This window comes from Ictidomys tridecemlineatus, chromosome 3 (genome assembly GCF_052094955.1).
Source record: "Ictidomys tridecemlineatus isolate mIctTri1 chromosome 3, mIctTri1.hap1, whole genome shotgun sequence".
NCBI lineage: Eukaryota > Metazoa > Chordata > Mammalia > Rodentia > Sciuridae > Ictidomys > Ictidomys tridecemlineatus.
The window spans coordinates 116,215,839-116,237,698 of record NC_135479.1 but is presented as its reverse complement, the minus strand read 5'-3'; the positions used below and the strand labels follow the sequence as shown (position 1 = coordinate 116,237,698).

Genomic DNA, 21,860 nt, shown 5'->3' with positions numbered 1-21,860 from the left:
AAACCTTCCCAGCCCCGAAGCAGCGAGTGACCGGCGTCCTGGGCCTGTCATCCAGCTTCCCGGGGGCCACCGGTGGCCCCGACCTCGCGTCCCCTACACACTGCTGAAGCGCCAGGCTGCGCGCCCTGCGTGTGCGCTTCTCCCCCACTCGTTCCGCGTCTGGAGGCGGATCCCCTTCCCTGCACACAAGTCCTTATATGCACCGGTTGCACCAGCCCGCCTTACTCCAGCCCCACAAATAATTAATGGGGAGGGAGGGCGTCGTTCTTTTTTTTTTTTCCTCAGGCTTCTTTTTCAGCGCTAGAGCATTCGAACCCCTCCGAGAACCCCCAAAATGCGGCTGAAGGGCCATTTTGCTGCAGTGCATAAATCGGACACACAAAAATAGAGCTTGAGTCCTTGCGATAAGCACGCCTAGGTTCAGGAACAGCTCTTCCGATCCATCCCCATTAGCCCGCAAAAGCCTGGGCGGAAAGGGCGCGCGCCCCTCCCCCAATCCACGCTAGTGCAGAGGGACAGGGTCAGGAAGCGTGGCCTCTCCCCAGTCGGAGACCACGCCTCCTCCGCCTCCCCCCCCCCACTTTTACTCCTCCCAGGAAGCGGTGATAGACAGTTCTGTGTGGTTCTCCACCCCCACCCCCCCAGCTGAGTGGAGGAGTTGATGTGTCTCATTATAACAGCCAATGCAGCCGCCATCCACGCACAAGCAAAGAAGCATGTCCCATTTAAATACACCCACGCAGCCCCAGCGCCCTTAGCCGATCAGGGCGCGCAGCCCACACGCACCGCGGCTCCGGGCTTGGAGATCCGTGCAGGTTGGGCTCCCGGACCGGCGGACAGACGCGCGGAGGATCGTGCTCAGGCTCGGAGGGGCTGGGGTGGGCGGGGGAGGTTTGGCCCGGGGCCTCTGGCGCGACACCCGCATGAGGACGCGAGTGAAATAGACCAAGGTGGAATTTCCAAGGGAGAAGCTTCGGGGTGGTTTTGGTCCATTTCTCCGGCGAAGAAGTAGACATGGCGAGCGACTCCCCGGCTCGCAGCCTGGATGAAATCGATCTCTCGGCTCTGAGGGTGAGCAGAAACGTGCTTTCTGATTTCTTTCCAGTGGTTTGGGGCAGGGAGAGTGGGCTCCGGTGAGTGGACTGGGGCTGGGGCTGGTGGGCAGCAGCGGAAGGCATGCAACCCCGAGGGAACCTGCATTCGGATTTTGATTCGGGGGTTGCTGAGGTGCTCCTGGCTGAGCCCCTACGGCAGGGACTGTGCGGTACGTTTTCTCCTCTGGCTGTGGCCGATGCTCCCCGAGAGCTCGGGAAGCTTATGCCAATTTCAAATTAGACCGGTGTAAGAGCATTAAAATGAAAGGCTCGTGGTGTGTCTGTGTGTGTGTGTGTGTGTGTGTGTGTGTGTGTGTGTGTGTGTGTGTGTGTGTATACACGCCCTGGGCAGCCGTCTCTTGCCAAGGCGCGAGACCCAACTGTCCCTTTCGGCAAAAAGAATAACCGCGTGAATAAAGCCACTGGCCCCCTCACGTTTTCCAGCTACCTGCAAGATGACATTGTGAGCCTCCTGTCCCTGCCAAGCCGAACCCACTGCTCCAAGGGGGCAGTTTTTGCTACGCGGGTCTTGTAGATGACAACTGCGTCCCCCTCCCCCTTTTCTGCCTCCCACCCTGGCTCCCTCTCAAGCGCTCGCTGAAATGCCAGTCTGCCACTCACCTTTATTTATGGTTTTAACTCAGCCCTGCCTGTGCTTTCCGACTTTGTGACTGTGACATTTCAGTTTTATGGCTTGAACTTAAGCAGGTGAAAGGGATGTGTTTTCAGTTGTCTCCCAATCAGACCGGAACTCCCTGGAGTGTGTGAGTGTGTGTGTGTGTGTGTGTGTGTGTGTGTGTGTGTTTTCCCCCGTGTCTGTGGCCATTCTTTGGTAGAGCACCTCCCTTCCCCCTGCCCCGCTGCTTCGCGTTTACCTTCACGTGAATTACCTCAGACGCTTTTCATTGTATTGACTAAGACATCACTGATACAGAATCCATTTTGCTGTTGTTTTGAGATCAGAACACCAGGAATCCCAGTGCAGCCTCCACATTTCCCCACCCCCAACCCCGGATCCCAACACACTCCTTCGGGGAAGGGGGCTGAGCTTTCTTGCCATTTTAATTAGATGTTGCCTGCTAGGAAGGGGATGAGGGGTGGCGGTGGTGGGAGCAGCCGGAATCTGAGAAATATTGGACACCAATCTGGGGGCCGTGTCTTCCTCTCGTGAACCAAAAAAAATAAAATTAAAAAGAAAATAGCAAGTGCATGTACTTGATGTATGGAGTGTGGGTGAAACCCAGTCCAGGGTGGCTCTGTGGTCGCTGAGACAGGCAGTAGGGGTGGAAGTTCACTTGCCCTCCAGAGGAATACATTGTTAGATTGATGCTGAATCTTGGGGCCATTTACCTGAATGTCTAATGTTTCTTCTGACATTACCTCTCCTTGGATATTTGAAAGAGCTACCTCTCTAATCAAAGTGTTACTTTTTCTTTAGTCTCCATAAACCTCTCCCCCATCTCTTTTTCTAGTCCTTTTCCCCTTCCCCTTAATCGGTTGGTCCAGGAGTTGAGGTTTTAGCAAGGCAGTGCTGGAGTTGAGAAGAAACAGGATGTCATTTGACATGGGCTGTTCTGATAGTTGTGTGGCCAGAGCTCATTCATGCATTATTACAGTAAGCCGGCTGTTTTCTTGGTGCCGGAATACCACATCCAGAACCCCTTGCCCTCTGGGCAGCTAGGGGTGGGGTTGGTAACAGGGTGGGTGCTTTGGACCAGTCTGTGGCTTCCTGCTTTAGGGACTGTGTGTGTTCACTTGCCCTACTTTCTGGATGGGAGTTGCTGCTGGCGGGTTAATGTTAATCGGGTGGATGGATGACTGGGATTTGGGGAGGAGGGGAGTGGCAAAGGAGGGAAGTGGCAAAATCTTGCTCTGAACAATGAGCAAGATTTGCAGTGATTCCCCTGAGCTGCAATCTGGACATTATTCCTAAATGGAAAGCACTCTGATGTGTTTTTAAGTTGAGCTGGGACTTGTCTCATGTGGGCTTTCTGTTGGCTGAGGTTTTCTGAGACACCAGACACAGTGCCTGCCTGTAGGCTTAAGAGTAACCATGAAGACTCCTGGGCCCACCTTGAAGGCATTTCTCATTGGGAAAACCTGTACCCTGGTAATCTGTATTTTGAAAAGATATCTTTGCATGATTCACGGAAATTGTTCTTTGTGGCCTGAGCTGCTGGCTTAGTTCTCTGCCTGCCTGGAGATGTACTAAGAGGGAAGGCAGTTTATCCCAGTGACTGCTGGCAGGAAGACTTAAATGATGGTGTGCAGACATTTGCTCCCCGCATTGATGGGGTCTTCCACCAGCCTTGTGTGCGGGCCAATGTGGCTTTAAAGGCCAGAGGTGATTTCCACAAATCAGAGGGTGATCATCTCTACCTCCTCAAATTTGGAGAGGGGGGGCTCATGGAGATGAGACATCTGATTTGTCCCTTAGCCCTCCATAGGCCTGCCTGCTGAGTACCTCCTGGGGAGTGAGTGCCTGACCCCTGAAATGCAGCCAAGGTCAGTGGCTTCTAGGAGAATTTGCTGCGGCCTTACCAGTCCCTTGCTGTTTCAGTGGCTCTTTAATGTACACAATCAATGCTCTTTTTGTAAACCCTGGGCTCAATGCATTAAAAAAGAGATCCTGTCTGGAGAGGCCTTATCTTTCTCACTTTGGGGGCTTATTGTTCTCAGCCAGTGATCCTAGACTGGACCCAGTCTAAATTTTCCCCAAATAGGAACAATGCATAATTCAAACCAGAACAACCAGTGACAGTACTGATCATTTAAATTATGCAAGATTTGGATGGTTTTTTAAAAGTAAAACGAAGCTGAGTCTTTTTTGGTTAGAAAATAATCAGAATTCAATTTTAGTCTTGATTTTTAGAACTCATGAAACTGAATCTTGGGGGTGGAGATATTTTCACAGATTTAGAACTGAAAGAAAATTGAAGATTGCTCTGCCACACCTTACATTTAACACATGGGAAGGAGAAACCCAGAGAGGTGAAGTCTGTTGCTCTATGTCCACAGCCACAGGGGTTGGGGGGATGGGGATTAGGGGAGGTAAGAAGAATGGTTTGAGGAGAGATTCTAGGGTTTCTGACTCTTTATTCAGTGCTCTTTGCTCTAAGTCACGTTGTCTGTGGCTGAATCAGAAATCAATAATACATTTTCTGCCTGAGCACCAAAAAATGGCAGAGAGGAATAATTTCAGTGGGGTGATGGAATTTTATTTATGCAGAAGGGAAACTGCTTCATGCAAGTAAATTGGTAATACAGATAACCATGGAGCTTTAAGGCACCTCTGAAATTCATTTTGTCCCCCTCCTCTCTGTGCTTCCTTTGCAGGCAGATGACTGAATGATACAAGGCAGATGGCTGTCCTGCATGGGTAGCCTCTCCTAGTAACCCATCTCCATCTGAACATGTCCCAAGGGGTCAGTCTAGACACACACATTATTCAGATGTCTACACGAGAGGTTTATGGAGTCTGTGGATGTTTTGTACAATCTATGTGGATACGGATATTATATATATAGTATTATGGATATAAACTCTATCCATGTGGGTGTATGGAAATGTGTGTATACATACATAGGCTACAGCAAACAATTTACTCATTCAAACCTGGGCCTTGAGTCATTCTTGCTTCAAGACATCATGATATTAAAAGATGAAACTTGCCACCAGGATGCTTTATTGCACATGAGGTGAGCTCAGCCCAGAGAGCTTTTTGAAGATTAAAATATTTCTGAACCTGAGCATCTTGGCTGTCTTTAGCTTGGCCCACGGGGTAAGGCATTCAAGGCCAGGATTTGGCCACTGCTGATCTCATACTCTTGGCTTCTGCCAGGGCTCACACATACTTTTCTATTTGAATGGAATTAGATGACCTACACTTGTCTTTTCTAAACCCCTCACCCCGTTTTGGGCCTAGCTGTTCCTTTTTCCATCAAAACTCAGATTTAAGCATTGACTATACCTGGAATCTTGCACATATTCTTAACTACACTTTTAATGCTTGTGATATCATTGGTGTGAGGTTTTCTTTCTGTCTCCTCACCAGACTGTGGGCTTGCTTATGGCCCACAGGGTCATCTTTGAGTCCCAAGTCTCCATTAATTAGATAAATGAATGAAAGTGGGAATGAATGTATAAGCCAGTGGAGTAGAATGAGCACTAGCTTTGGGTTCTGTGTCCACATCTTCTTAGTCAACCTAAAAATGGGAATGATCACAACTGCTTGCCTTCCTTGTTCACTGGTTTCAAAAAATCAAATATTTATGGCAGTGCTTTCAAAAGCCCAGCACACCATTACAAATGTGCTATTCCGTGTTAGGTAGAACTTTTTGGGGGAACTTGATTCCACCAACATTTGATCCTGGTGATTGCACCTAATAGAAAATGATCCTGGGAAAAAAGTATCAGAAGAGGCTTCTTTTCGGTAGCACCTCAGTAGACCTTCGTTGCCTGTTCCCTTTTATGTGCCAATCTGACCTTGTATGTTTCTCTGATATCCTCATTTGAGCTTAGCCTTGGGTATCAGCATTCATTGCATGTGAGGTAAGCTTGGCTCAGAAGCTTTTTGGAGATTACCATATTTCTGAGGTAGTATCAACTATCGGGCATTATTCATTCAAACCTTCCTCTGTCTTTCTTTTTAAGTTTTTTCTCTTTGTAGGTGATCTGTTATTCAAATGCAAGCAATTTTATTAAATGTCTGGGCCTTTTCAAAGTGTTTGTTTTCTTTTTCTAGGAGGGTGAGGTGGACACCTAAAATGATAACACTAATAGCCCAGTACTTAAAGCCTGGTCAGAGGTCTCCTGGGTCTTAAAGAAATCTCGAAACATTATTAATTCATTACCCCAGAGCACTTAATTAAATTTGGTCTAAAATGAGATTTCTGTAAAGTTACACAAATTGATGAGATAACAGTATCTTCAGACAACAACAGCATGGCAGTTTTTCTTTAGATGTATTTGTTGTTTTTCAGGGGTATTAAACAGGTGTTTTCTTTGCAATGAAACTGCCTTGAAATAAAATAGGGTGTATCAGTAGTTATCAGAACATCAGAGAAATATGCATAAGCATTTTCAGTATTCATTACTAATTGCAGTAATATTTAGTACAAAAGCTGATTTAAGTTATGGTTTGTTGTCTGAATAGTTATCTACTTAGGAGGTCATGGAATATTTTCTGGAAAAAATATCCATTATTTTTCCTTCTTGGACATATCTCATTTTGCCCCCTTATTTCTAAGACTCTTTGAAATCTTGTAATTTTGAGTCTTGCTAGCGAGGCCTTCTTTCACCTCTAGAATGCATCTTTTGTGCCTTCTGGTTTCAACACGATTCCTTCTTCCAGTCATGGTGGTTCTAATGTCCACCCAGCCAGGGCTGCTGTGATTGAATCGTGGTCGCCATGCCCAGCTGAGCACAACCATACTGATTCTGTTTCTGATAGAATTTGGGATAACTTGAGTCTGAAAGATGCTTTAATGTCAAATTGGTTCTTCTATCCTGTGGGGGAAGTAGTTCTCTGAGAATAGGACCTAAACTAGTTTGTTAGTCGTGTGCTGAGAATTCAAGAGAATCTCTATGATATTTTTTTTTGAATGAAATGTTATTCTGTGCTTATAAAAATAAAGTTCCTAGTAGAGAGAGAGGGAGGACTTAAGTAGATAATGTTGGATGAATTCTGCTTGAGAATTCTTCCATTCTGTTTGGAAGTTTATTTCCCTCTAGAGACAGATGATTCCACCCACCTTATTTATTTATTTATTTATTTATTTATTTATTTATTTATTTAATAAAACATGCCCAGGATGATGGCTGTTGTCTCAAGAAGGTGCCCCTAAATTCTGAAAATGTATTTTATTTCCTCCCAACCTTTAAAATCCTTTCTTAGTATTTTTGCATGGGTCTCCTTGTCTTTTTTTTCGCTTCATCTGCTGTTGTTACTCTTCCCCTGGGAGCATTTGTGATGAGACCTATCTCCTATGTCTCTACCCCTAGCCTTCTACTCACTAGTGTCTCTTGAACACTGAAGCCAAAGTAGGGTTTCAGTCTGGCTATTTCTTTTTTCAAGGTCTTCCCTGACTCTCCAGTCTACAGTCCAAAGACTAGGGCTTGGTATCAGGACCAGCTGTAAGTCAGCTGAATCTCCCACCGAACTCTGCTGTTGTAATAATGACCACTCCTTCACTACCCCAGGGGCCAACCTCCTTCTTCCCATGGATGCTCTTTAGGGGGCGCCCTACCTTATTTTCCTTTTCTGCACCTGCTACTGTAAAGTAAACACTCATAGGCCACCTTTTCCATACAGTTTTCCCTGGTTTCTCTCAGAGAGATGTTCTTTCTCCCACTTACATACTCTCTCAGAACTGACCTCACACCTCTTTCCTAAAACTCAGAACTTTCTATCTTGGATTCTGTTCACTAATACACAATAAGCTTCATGAAGGCAATGTGCATATTTGATTTTCCTAGGGATCCCTACCAGTGAGTTTTTCACAGCAGGGGCTCAATAAATAAATATAGAACAAGCAAAATATATAATGTGTAGTGCTTTTAGAAAGGCTGGAGGTGGTGCTGCTTGGAGCAGGAATTGAAACTCCAGAAAGGTGGGGCCAATGCTGACCATAGCACAATTTCAGGGAACACGAATCCCATTATATCCTACTTGCACAACTCCAGGGGACACATTTTATGTAGGGTACAACTCCACTGGATGCCAATTACATAGAGTACAATCCCAGGGGCACCAATTATGAGGAATGTACTGTTGAGTACTGGTAAGAATCCCTATTTGTAAAATTTTCTTACTATGGAAAATTGCTTCCATTGTGTCCATATTTTGAGTTTTTTTTTAAAAAATATATATATTTTTTTAGTTGTAGATGGACACAATACCTTTATTTTATTTATTTTTGTGTGGTGCTGAGGATCAAACCAGTGCCTCACCCATTTGAGACGAGCACTCTACCATTGAGCCACAACCCCAGCCCCCATATTTTGGTTTTGGAAGACTTAGTCCTCTGGGTTAGACTCTCAAAGCCAGTGTTGTGTGTGTATGTGTGTGTCTGTGTGTGTGTGTGTGTGTGTGTGTGTGTAGGGTATTTCAATCTTTTTATTGTCCTCTTAATTTTTGTGACTACTATTTTTATTAAATAATATTAGAGGGTAGGAAGGACTATACCTGTACATTTCCACACTGGAGGATGACCTTGAGTTTTTATCTTGATAGAGTTGGTTGGAAAAATTTTATACAGTAAAATAGGAGAGATACCATCTGGGAGTTACCCGGAGTGCTGGCTCTGACCCCTCACCCTCAGAACCTTAGTATATTCACATGTAAGAGGAATGGTTTGGACCAGAAAATACTGGCAGTGACTTCTAAAGTTGTCATTCTTCTGTGATAAAATCTGGGATATGTAAAGAAGCCAGAGGCAGAACTGTGGATTCTTATTCTAGGAGACTCCTAGATACTGTAAGCTAAGCACCACAGAAAACCAGGAATTACCATTGAAAAGTAATATCTTGTTCTCATTTTTAGGTGAGTTATTTTTTCCAGGATAGATTCTGATTTATTATTTAAAATGTCATTCTGTTGTAGCTCAGTGGTAGAGTGCTTGCCTAGGATGTGTGAGGCACTGAGTTCCATCCTTAGCACCACATAAAAATAATAAATATAATAAAGACTACTGTCAGGTATAGCTAATTAGAACAAATAAAAAAAGATTTTAAAAAATGAAAAAAAATGTCATTCTGGTGTTTGAAAATGGAGTAATAGGACAAGAACTGATGATGACTTTTATTTAGACTCTGAATGAAGTAAGGATAAGATATTAAGTACTCTCTCTCTGATCAGTGAAATCAGAACATTGGCAGTGTGCATCAAACTGAAAATTTGTAGACTTTTAACAATACATTATATATATATATATATATATATATATGATACTAGTGTTTGTTTGATTAATGTATTAGAAGTATAATAAGTCTGGGTGCAGTGTAAATTTGGAAGCAGTCCCCTATTCTATGATTCTGTGAAATATGATTAACTGAAGGATAAGGATGCATATGGTAGGTGTCCATCATTCATTCACTGATTTCTTCACGTGTACAGTCACTCAGCACATGATCATGGACCACTAGTGGCTGGATTGTAGTTCTCCATGCCAAGAAATATTCTCATCAAATTTTCACATGGGGGGGGGGCTTCATCTTGTTTTTTTGGGTTTCAGATCAGATGCTCCTATATTATTACTTATCTATTGCTGCATTAACAAATGACCCCCAGACTTAGTGGTTTAAAGCAACTATAACCATTTGTTATTTCACCATTTCAGTGCCTCAGGAATTCAGAAGTGGCTTACCTGGTGGTTTTGGCTCAAGGGTTCTGAGGACTCAGCTCGGGCTGGAGAACCTCTTTCTAAGATGGTTCATGCATGTGATATTGACTGTTGGCAGGAGGCCCTTCCATGGGCTGCTTGAACATCTTTATGGTATGGTGCTGCCTTTCTCTGGACAGAGCATTCCAAGAAAGCAAAACAGAGGCAACACAGTCTTTATGACCTAGCACTGGAAATCATATACCATGATTTCCACCTGATTTTGTGGGTAATCCAGGTCAGCTTTATTCTGTGACTGTGTGGGAACATTAATACCAGGAGGCAGGTGTCATTGAAATCCCTTGTGGAAGCTGTCTATCACAGGGAGAGGCTTTCTTTGATACATATCACTAAATTAACATTCACTCCTACCCTGTAGCCATCCTATTCCGGTGTTTTATTGTCTTTAAAGCAGTTATGACTATCCGAAATTTAAGATAAAATTTTGTCTTTCTCCACTGGATCTTGCTTGTGTGCCTGCATAGTTTCTGGTGTTTAGAACTGTGCATGGCTTGTAATAAATATTGATTAAGTAAATATCAGTTGAATGAATGAAATTAATTAATTTAAAAGGGATGTTATTTATTTATTATACCTCATACCTGCAGAAAATTGGTTTTTGCAGCTTCTGATAAAAGCTGTAAATAGGATTAAGTCATTAGATCATTGAGCTAAGGAGGAGTAAAATGAAAATCAGCAGGGGATTGTGGGGTTGGAGCTGTGGTTCAGTGGTAGAGCACTTGCCTGGAGTGTGTGAGGCACTGGGTTTGATCCTCAGTACCACATAAAAATAAATAAATAAAATAAAGGTATAAAGAAAAGTGACTGCATTTGTGTATCTTGCTCTTTATATCTTATCTATTTGTCTGTCTTCTAGGGTTTAATGATCTAACTTATTCCTTTTGTAGGTAGATGTTGGGGGTAAGAGAAGTTCCTTGTCTTGTTGAAGACCGAGCTAGGTCCTGTTATGACATACCACTCAATGGGGCTGTGAACATCCTAGCCATTTGAGTGAAGCAGTTATTCTCACCATACAAAAACAAGCCTGAAAACAATGGCTACAAAGATGGTCAAGTTGCTTGAATGTATAAAACACTCTTAAGACAATCTGGTAGTCAGTAGGTGGTAAAGGAGAGCATAACTCAGTCAGGATAGGTAAATGGCAAAGTCTTTGATGTAGAATTAAAAAGTTAAGATTCTGTGTGCTGAGAACCCAACTGTAGGAGCTTGAAATATATATAGGATCCTAACCGGAGTGAGTGACCAGAATGACCTCTGGGGCTGTAGGTGGGGCCTGGGAAACCAAAGTAAATGAGAGCTAAGACTACTGAATTGTTAAAAATTTGTTTAATTAAGAAACAAGGGACTAGGGTTGTGGCTCATCGATAGAGTACTTGCTTGGCACATGTGAGGCTCTGGGTTTGATCCTCAGCACCACATAAAAAATGAATAAATAAATAAAATAAAGGTATTGTGTCCATCTACAACTAAAGAAAAATAAATATTTTAAAAAAACAAAAAGCTTTTTCTTCGCATAATAAAAGCAATGCATAATCATTGAAGAAAATTTGGAAAATGAAGAAAAGGCAAAAAGTTCCCATATCATCCAAATTTGTAATTCTTAGGATAACCATGATATCATAATCCATGTACTTTAATATATGGATTAGTAGTTTGTTCTATGCAAAAGTAAATAGGTAGCTTTAAAAATTAAGATCATGTTGTATGTATTTTCTGCAATGTGTTTTTACAACTGAACAGTCATTCCTCATGCTATTAATGTTTTTTTTTTGTTTCTGGGATAATTTATAAAACTCTTTATCTATATGGCTCTGGAGGCTGAGTCAGGAAGATCACAAGTTTAAACCTAGCCTCAATAAGGGTGAGGCACTAAGCAACTCAGTGAAACCTTGTCTCTAAATAAAATACAAAATAGGGCTGAGGATGTGGCTCAGTGGTCGAGTGCCCCTGAGATCAATCCAGGGTGCTAAAAAAATGAACAAACAAGAAAACCCCCAAACTCTTTATCCTAGAGAATTTTGAATATATATGAAAGTTGACAGAATATTGGAGTTTACATACATTACAGGTGGGAATGTGTAAAATGTACAGCAATTTTGGAAAATGGTTTGTCAGTTTCTCAGAATGTTAAATACAGATGGAGTTATGATGTGACCTAGCAAATCTCCTTCTAGGTATATATCCAAGAAAAGCAAAACCAAAAACTTGTACAAGAATGTTTACTGTAGTCCCCAAAAAGAAACCTCCCAAACATTTCATCAACTAATTAGTGAAAAAACAAAATGTAGTTTATCCATACAGTAGAATATTATTCAGCAATAAAAGGTAGTGCTGACACAGCCTACAACCTGAGTGAATAATATTCTAGTGAAAGAAGCCAAAAACAAACCATACCATGTTGCAGGATCCCATTTATAAGAAATGGCACTTCTATAGAGACTTAAAGTGATAGTGGTTACTGGGGCTGATGGAAAGAGTGGGAGTGACGGCTATGCCCTAAATCAGGTAGTTTGGATTGTCATTCAGCTCTATAAGTATACCAGAAGTCACCTGAACACTTCAAAGAGTGAATTTTACAAAATGTGAATGAAATTTCAATGAAACTATTATAAAAAATAGAATAGGGGGTTGAGGTTGTAGCTCAATGGTAGTAGAGCTCTTGCTTAGCATGTTATTTATTTATTCATGGGTTTGATTCTCAGCACCATGAATAAATAAATAAAATAAAGGTCCATTGACAACTAAAAAAGAAAAAAAGATAGAATAATAGAATGATTTCCCCCTTCTTAATGATGATCTCATGACCACTCTTGTTTCTGCTATAATTCTGTCCACTTCAATGTTGAAATTTCTAATATGCTTTTATACTGCTTATTAGCATTTTACTGCTGAGATGTATCATAATATATTTCACCAACTCCTATTGGTGACTCGAGGTTACTTCTAGCTTTTCAATTCTTAGAATGTTTCAATAAACATCCTTTACATAGGTCTTTGTATGTGTAATTTTCCTTTGGATAATTTCTTAGATGTGAAATTGAAAATGAAGCAACAGGACTGATCTCTAAGGCTCTTGACATTGTCAAATTATCCTCCGATTTCTTGTGAGGTTGATGTGTATCATTTACAGATGAACACACAAAGCTTAGAAAAATCAATTAATTTAGCAAAGGCAGGTCATAGAGCTACTAAATGTCCCAGCTTATGACTGACTGGCCCCAAAGCCAGGGCCCACAGGGACTTACATGACCCTGTTTTGACTTATAGACCTTGTCATAACATCATAATTATCTAAGGCATCATCTCTCTGGCTTTCATATTTGGTGTTGGGGACAAGTTCTCTTTGATAGCCTTGTAGTGATTGTAAGTGTTATTCTAAAGCATTTCCTCCTTGTGATACTGTGTTTTAAGTAACCAGAGTCAGCTTGGAGTGTGTGAAACATAATTTATGAACCAGTTTATGATTAGCATTTTTATCCTTGGACAAAATGTAGAAATGTTTACAGTTAATCTGTCATTCTTTTTGGTAGACATCCACCAAGTGTGTTTGGAAAAGGTGTGGAATCAGGCTCAGAGGTCTCTGTTTTCTAAGCATTGGAGATCACTGAATTTGTGATCATCACAGAAGATAACAGGATGATTGCAGAAGCCTTACTCAACCCTTTATCTGCCAGATAGTTGTTAACATCAAAATCTTGAGTTGTAATTTAAGTTTTTCATATGAGTATAGATATTTTAAGATTACAATGGAGAAAATAGAAGATAGATTCAGGAACCAAAAGAGTAAAGAACTCTTGTATTTTGGAGTACAGTCTACTTTCTACCCAGTTTATAAGTAAGAAACTATTAAAACTGACACAACTTTATGACTGTACATTTTCTGGAGGCCAATTCCCTTGATTTACTGGATTTTATGGCCAAACCCTCCATTTCAAATGCCTATAAATTATTTATGCCTAGGGTATACATCCAGAACTTCACATGGACATGGTTTCATCATTTCTACCTCTAGGTATTTTTAACTGCCTGTAATCAAATTATAGAAGAGTGGTGGGTGGGATAGGTTGTAAGCAGTAATTGTAAACTGTATTTAAATAATAATAATAATAATATTTAGCATTTATAGGGCACTTTATATCTTCAAAGTACTTGCAAACATTATCCAATTAAATACCTTCTCTGATTGCAATCTGGATATAAATGCATTTAAATCCAGAGCAGGGTCATGAGAAAAATATGCATTTGAAAGTTAATGCTAGCAATGCTTAGAAACCTCTGCAGTGATGGGAAAGTTATAGTCAGAAGTTCCGTTGGATTGTGTTTGCATTTTGGTTCAGCCCAATGTCGGGATTACATTATAGCTGTACTTTATCGATGCCTCAGCTTAATTTCTGATCACTGAGGACAGAATGTTGACCATGACTTTGGTGCTTAGATATGTGAAAATACAAACAACATAAATAAGATTTAAAAGGGGCTCCCTCGTTACATTTTGTGTCTGGCCTCTGATGAAACTCCCATTAGTGAGTGAAATGAAATGAGGTAGTACAAGGAAGAAAAGCTGTGCATTGTGGTTTGGTAATGTCTATCTGAGAATAGTAGATTAAATTGCACAGTAGGATACATTATCAAGAAATGCATTGGAGAAATGAAACATCTTTAGTTTGACTGTACTAATTATTTCTTGCTGTTTTGGACATGTGTGTATGTATTGCCCCATTTACAGGTATATCCATGCATTGCCAATTTAGATAGTGTTTGGAGCAAAGACCTGTGCTGCTTACCCAGTAGGGAGTAGAGGGCTCTGTAGCCTGTAGATTCTCAGTAAATATTCATCCATGCATTGAGATTTTTGTAGGAGCTTTACCTTTACAGTTTTACTTCCAAGTCAGTGGTTCTCAAAGGGACATCCTTAGATCAGCAACTTTGAATCAGCTCTTAGGTCTGCTTCTCTGACCTCCTGAGTCAGAAACTTTTCGGGATGGGTCCAGCAACCTGTGCATTAAGAAGTCTTCCTGTTAATTCGGTTGCACTTTATGAAGCTTGTGGGGTCTTGTTTGTTTTTGGTGCTAAGGACTGAACCCAGGACCACACACTCAACCCTTCAGTTGCACTTTATAATCTCAGACCATTATCATAAATATTTAAAAGACAGTTTTCTCTCCTCTTGTTTCTTTCATGTCAGTTTACTTATTCTTTTAGCAGATATTTATTGAGCAACTGCTGTGTGACCAGCACTGGGCTAGATGTTGGAGATATAGTAATAAAATAATGCTAGTGAGTGGAAGAAGCTTGTGTTAATGAAATGGTCATAAAACTGGTGTACTAAATACAGATTTCTTTTAGAAAGACATGGAATATATCTCCAGAACTTTGAGTGTGTCTGAAAATGTTGGAGAGTAAGAATTAGTGATTTGTAAAAGGTAACTGAAGCTTCCCATAAGGGGTTTTGGCCTCAAAGAAATTGTGGAAGGCACACATTTTTAGGAATATGGAATTTAAAACCACACTAATTATGTGTGCATTTGGATTGTTTGTAAGGAAAATGGGATCAAAGAGTCTGTGATCAATCCTGAATTGGTCTTTGTATTGCCAATTTTTTTTTTTTTTGGCACCAGGGATTGAACTCAGGGGCACTTAACCACTCGGCCACATCCCCATCCCTTTTTGGTATTTTATTTAGAGACAATGTTTTGCTGAGTTCCACAGTGCCTTGCTGAGTTGCTGAGGCTGGCTTTGAACTTGAGATCCTCCTGCCTCAGCTTCCTGAGTCGCTGGGATTACAGACATGTGCCATTGCACCCAGCGCCAATATTTTTTAATTTAGTGAGCTTTTTCAAGATGCAGAAAAGCTTCATCCCCATGGTCAAAAAGTTGTATCTTTCCCTAGTACTGGAAAAAAAAAGTACATCTTTCTGATGTTGATTTTCCATTTTTCCTTATAGATCTAGAGGGATTTTTAATTTAAAGACCAGGAGATGCTGACTTTTGCCTGGAAGCAGAAAAAAAGAAACCATACCCACAAACTTTTTCAGTCCGACTTTTATTTGAAGGATATGTTCTTTGGGTTATGTTGTAAATCTTGGGAAATGGAATGGGTGTCTGGAATCTTGATACCAGGTAAATGATTTCCTTACTGAGAAATCCCACAGAATTTCTTTGGAACAACCCATAAACTTTTCTTAGCCACAAAGAATGTCCCATGTTGTTATTTAATCTACATTTCTTAGAAAAGTAGACTACTTACATTGTGTGTGTATTTATTTGTGGGAAGGTTGATGGCAATCATGGTTGTCAAGGCAACTGTATATACAACTTGAGCAGATATCCAAATTTTATTTATCGAATAAAATTTGGAGAAGGTGCTTTGGAAAAAGTGAGTTTGAAGATGCCATCTCAGAAAACCTATTTTATTTTATATATATATATATATATATATATATATATATATATATATATATATATATATATATTAATACATGGTTTTTTTAGTTGTAGTTGGACACAAAAACTTTATTTTATTTATTTTTATATGGTGCTGAGGATCAAACCCAGTGCCTCATGCGTGCCAGGTGAGTGCTCTACCACTGAGCCCCAGCCCCAGCCCTAGCCCCAAATACCTATTTTAAATGGAAAAGATGGTTTGATAATCATCATTAAGCTAGAAGTGAAAGGTATCTTGTTGCAAACCATTAGGTTTTTCCCAATTTTGATTATTTGAGGGACAGATTCAACTTTCTCAGAAGTGGCTTTAATGTCATTATAGCATCAGGGAGTTACTTGAGCATTTTAGGAGTGTTACATTATTCTCTAGAAGGGTCTCTGTATTCCATCTCCTAAAAGGTTTGGACAGTTTTCTGTCTAGGTGGTGATGTCATAGGCTTTTTTCTAAGAAAACTGACTTTCAAATGACTTTGCAGCCTCTCTACCCAGTTCCTGCCACACCTGTGGGGATTATAGTGCTACCATTAACTTGATTGAAAGGCCTTTGACTTGGGGAGTGCTGGGCTTTCCAGCTGAACTCTGAAGCTCCTGTAGAGCACAGGGATTCTGGGGACCGGGAGCTCATTGGTTTGGTGCTGGTGTCTTACTCCTTAATGGTTGGGAAGATCAAATCCAAAGCACTCGCTCTTCCTTCAGGCCTGTCCTCTTCTCTTTCCCTTAAACCTGTAGCTTCAGCACCAGAGAGAACTTAGTTTTCATTCTGGGCGGTTGAATAAGCAAAGCACTGTGTTATGTTCCAGATCTTAATACCTGTATGCTGCTAGGAGGCCAGGAGCGTTGTGGACACTCTTGGGTCTGAACAATAAGTCATTGACTTGCGCTGGTATTGTAGTCATTATTTCCTAAATATGAGCATCTCTTATTTTAGGAGAACAGACGTAAAAGTGTGACATATACACCTCTACACATTTGGGAGGAGGGGCCGGGGGAAGAGGAATAGTGTTTCTTTAAATCACGGTAACCTAATCTTAGTTACTCCTTTGTTTTCCTTGAGTGACTGAAAATCAGCAGGGGAAATCTCCTGGAACCTGCCCAGCTGGGTACCTAAGCGTCCCTATGACTGATTGCACCAGAAAAAGTGCTAGTGGATTGTAGGTCCTCATCATTAGGTACAAAAAAATGTCCTTCCCCAGGAAGAAGCCCTTTGTGAAGAGAGGAAATTATCCACATTCTATGAAATAGGGATGAGGCTTGAAATAAAATCTTGGAGATTCAGAGATCCAGATCCCAGGTAGGGAGTCTGTTTTCCAGATTGGAAAGGGAAGGGGTTTGAAAGCCTGGTGTCCTCTGGGATCTCTGAAGTAGAGCTCTTGCCAGTTCTCCAAAGCCCTCTTTTAATTTGTGTGCATATTTGCCAGAGGTGCCTCGGGTTTTCAAAGCAACAGGGGCTTTCTTGTGACTATTAGGCTCTCTGTCCCCTGGAGGTCAGGTCTGTTTCTTTTCTTTTTGGCAGCAGGGTCTCTGCTATTTTTCATGACCTCATACAATGCAAGTTGCATCAGAATTAAAGAAATAGTTCTGTGACCTTCTATAAGTTGCTTCTGGTTTGTGGGATTCACAGTTACATTTATGTCCCTTGTAAGACTCATTTTCATATGCAGTGCCCATTCCCATTTGTTGTGCTTATTAGCTCCTTGATACGTTCCTTTTGACATTTTGGTCAAATTTCCTATGACCATTAGGTTTACTTAGTTGTTGGGTATTGCGTTTTGATACCAAATGACTTTAATGATGTCCATGTTTTGAAATGGACATCTCCGGCAATTTTTTAAAATAAAATTTAAGGGAAATTTGGAATGCAAATCAATTATGAGGCCATGTGAACTCCACAATCCACACACTTGCTCATCAATATTTTATCTGGTTTATGCTTCTATCACAATAAATCTCAATAGGAATTTAACACTAAATTATACCTGACAATATAGATAAACTGTCACTCTCACATGCTGCTGGTGGGAGTGGAATCTGGATCAGCCACTTTGTAAAACAATTTGGCTGTTTCTGAAAATGTTACAAAGGAATTTACAATAGGAGCTAACAATTCCGCTTCTGATAAGAGAAATGAAAACATACTACAAAACCCTGTATGTGAACGTTCATAGCAATATGATCCACAATGACCCCAAAGTGGAAATAACTCAAGTGTCTGTCAACTGATGAATAGGTAAACAAGATGTGCTTCCCTACCATGGAATACCGTTCAGCAATAAAAAGGAATGAAGTATTGATACATGCCACAACATGGATAAACCTAAAAAAATGATTCAGTTTGTATGAAATTTCCGGAAAAGGCAAATCTAATAAAAACAAAAAGTAGATTAATGGTTGGCCGAGGCAGGAGATGAAGACGGTATGACTACAGACGGGCATGAGCCATCTTTTGAGGTGATAGAAATGTTCTAAAATTGGGTGGCGGTAACATGAAAGAATTTTAGGATATATAGATTATACTTCATTAAAGGTCTTAAAATATAATAGGCCTGAAATACCGCTTCATAGTTGGGCCAGCTCCATACACCGCAGGGGACAATTCCCCAGTCAGGCCACAAAGTGGTACTTCTAGAAAGCCTGTGTCTTCAGTACCTGGAGGAATGTGGGCTCTGACACTATCTTATGTTTTCTACTTTTCTTCATTCTATCCTTTATTCTGGAAGGCTTGAAATATTTTACAGACACAATCATGATGCCTTCCATTGAGATAAGATGTCCTAGATAATAAAGCCTCTCTCGCATAAAGCAGGATTTTGGAGCCAGGGATAGCATAGCTGTTCCTGCCTGAAACTATTCCTTGAGAGCACTTTCTACTTTCTCAATGTTTTCTCTCTCACCTGTCTGTGCATGATTTTCCTGTCTGAAACTCTTCTCCAGACCTGTCATGATGCCATTTGTGAACATATCCTTTATTTGTTTGTCTCTGTCTTCACCTCTGCCCCCATCCCAGAGGAGACTGTAAGCACCACAAAGGCAAGACCTATATTCCACATATCTCCATATCCATTTATTTATGAAAGGGATGACTTCTGACCCACAGCACTAGGCTTACCTCCTGAAGTCAGCAAGGCCTTCTATAATCTGACCATTCCTCACTTCTTTATAGCAACCACTCCCCTACTCTCCCTTTGAACACTTACTCAGTTTTTAAAATTGTTTTGAGTTGTGGAGTGAGTTTAATGTGTTATAATAAATCAGCTTTGGGGAAAAATTAGGTAGAATATGGAAGAAAAATATTATTCTACACATATTGTGTATGTGTGTGTATTGGGTCATAGTGGGGAGTGTATTTTTTTTTTTTTTTTTTTTTTGGTACTGGGGATTGAACTCAGGGACACTCATCCACTGAGACACATCTCTAGCCCTTTTTTTGTATTTTGTTTAGAGACAGGGTCTTACTGAGTTGCTTAGGGCCTTGCTAAGTTGCTCAGACTGGCTTTGAACTCATGATCCTCCTGCCTCAGCCTCCCAAGCCACTGGGATTACAGGCATGCACCATTGTACCCTGCTAGGAGTATACTTCTTGCAGAGTATAAGGACTGAAAGTTTGAAGTTCATTTTTTTTTCTAGCTCAGGCTGTAGACTGCCTGAGACTCAACTGGAGGGATTTTAATGTACAAATTCTAATTCAGTAAATCAAGCCCTGATGTTCACACATCCGCACCCCTGTAGCTTCCACATGTGTTAAAGAACTATGATAAACTGCAGTTCCTGACATCTGCATAGCTGCCATAGGCCTCTTCCTCACTTATTAGGTACCTACTAAAAGCTGGGCGCATAGGATCCTGAAAGCAGCTGTGAACCCATGAGATACAGTAGCTGTGCGGACCAATGGTAGGTACCATTGGTCCTTCTGCTGGGAACCTTTCTCTCCCACCTTTGGTCCTGAGCAGCTATTCATCTTTTACTTTTTAACACAGAAGAATTAGACACGTCGTCCCTATTTTTCACAAAGTTCAATGACGTTTGATATCTGTGTAGCGATTCCAGGAGGGCAAGATACTTAAAGGAGCTCTGTTCACTTGAGTAAAGGCATTTTTCAACTTTGTGGGAGCAGAAGAGCTGAGTCCTACAGGTAGTAGTGGATGACAGGAAGTGGTGGTATTCAAGGAGGAACGAGTTACTGGAAACTTCAGTAGCCATCGTGGCTCAGAGGGGAGGGGAGAAGGCCTGGGAGGGTTGAGAGCAGGCAGTGGAACTGGAGGGTCCTTCACGTCAGTAATCATTGTGGTCATTCCTCCAGGCTGGCCTGGCCTTGGAGATCATAAAACCAGAGAGAACAGCCTATAGGCTCCTACCATGGGCCAGAGTGAGTCTGGGGAGGCAGAGAGAGTGTGCCCTTTCCCTCAGAGCAATTGGGACACTTGATAGAAAGTCCATGAAACCACTGTGGAGACTGAGCACATGCTTAGCTTTTGGGGACTGCCTGTGCCAGGTGCTGGTTGAGAGGCTAGGAGCACGTGGATCAGGCTGGTGGTTCACTCTGCCAAGGCAGGGCTTTCCTGGAGGATTTTGTAGTTCAGGGATTTGGTCCTCAACTTTGTGGATCCTACAACTGCACTGTGATGTAGCCAGCAAATCTCAGGTCATAACAACACACAGATGTACTTGGAACTGATCTGCAGCATAATTTATATAATAATTATAATAATGATAGTAATGCTTATATTACATGTATTATGCATGATTTATACTAAAATATTTAAAATAACGTTATTAAAATATTGGGTATTTTTGCAGCTACTTGCCATAGGTCAAGCAGTAGGTTAATTTTTTAAACAATAAAACTCCAGTCTTATCAATGCCACCTAATTTTGAAATATGTACTGTTCTTCTAATTTTGCAGATGTGGAACGTGAGGCCTGGGTTAAAGAGCCTGTTTTGTTTTGTTTTTGGTTGTTGTGGTAGATGGACAGATGCCTTTATTTTATGTGGTGTGTTGAGGATCGAACCCAGGGCCTCAGATGTGCTAGGCAGGAGCTGCCAGTGAGCTACAGCCCCAGCCCAAAGAGCCTGTTTTTTGAACCTGGGTTGGTCTAATTTAAATTAGACCCATTAAATGTAAGCACTGTGCTATTGTTTCTTCCCATTTTCTAATATAGAGAAAATACCTTTCTAGTAGTAAAGTTATTGTCTACTCTCCAGGGATGTGTATTCTTGATTTTAAAAGGATCTGGGACTATGAAATTTTTATTGGAGATGTGCTTGTTGGGGCTAGAATGAGGCTGGCAGTGAGCCTGGAACTTGAGGTCAGAAGACCAATCCACCATGGAGCGATGGTTGATCTGGATAAACCCACAGTCACCCATTTTAGACCCTAATCAATTTACAAAAGTCCCTGTTACTAAGACACCTTCTTAAGGAAAATATGTCATCTAGAGTTGTTCATCGGCTGGATCTACTGGTTAAAATTAACCTCTGCTTTGTTTTTGAGTCTTGCTTTGTTCACATTCTCTATAACCTGGGTTTCTGTTTTATTTTAAAACCATTTGTCTCATGTAGCCATTGGTAGCTTTAAACCATAAATGGCATAAGGGCAGGAGTAGCCTCTGGTTTGCATTTATGGCCCGTAGTATGTCCGATACATAACTCAGCCTGAGGTGCCTTTTCAGAACCATCCTGTCTGGATCCTGCATTTCCACTAAATACCAAGTGAAGAGGGGCCTGGCTATAAACTTAGTATGTTTTTGACCTTTGAGAGGAGAGATTTGATATTGGAAAAACAAACCTTTAGAAAGTGCAGGAACTCCTGAGAAATGGAAAGACCTGTGTCCCAGCTGTGGGGTTTAATGTTGGCATTGTCACAAACCTCCTGTATCTCCCAAGGTCAATGGGAAGAAGCAGATAGAGGCCCCCAAGTGGTGTA

The 21,860-nt window shown here is 41.2% G+C and overlaps 1 protein-coding gene across 7 annotated transcripts in view; it reads left to right on the top strand.

Moving 5' to 3' along the window:
- Positions 1-617: 617 nt before the first annotated feature.
- Positions 618-21,860, top strand: part of Tnik (TRAF2 and NCK interacting kinase) — a 375,407-nt gene continuing 354,164 nt past the window's right edge. For 6 of the 7 annotated variants that reach the window (XR_013436636.1, XM_005332470.5, XM_005332469.5 and 3 more), the window contains exon 1: positions 618-1,071. Coding sequence is in view for 6 of the 7 variants with exons in the window: in XM_005332470.5 (XP_005332527.2) it covers positions 1,015-1,071 (57 nt within the window). In the remaining variant the exon portion in view is untranslated. The remainder of the gene's footprint in view (positions 1,072-21,860) is intronic. The other variant, XM_005332471.5, reaches the window with a different exon arrangement.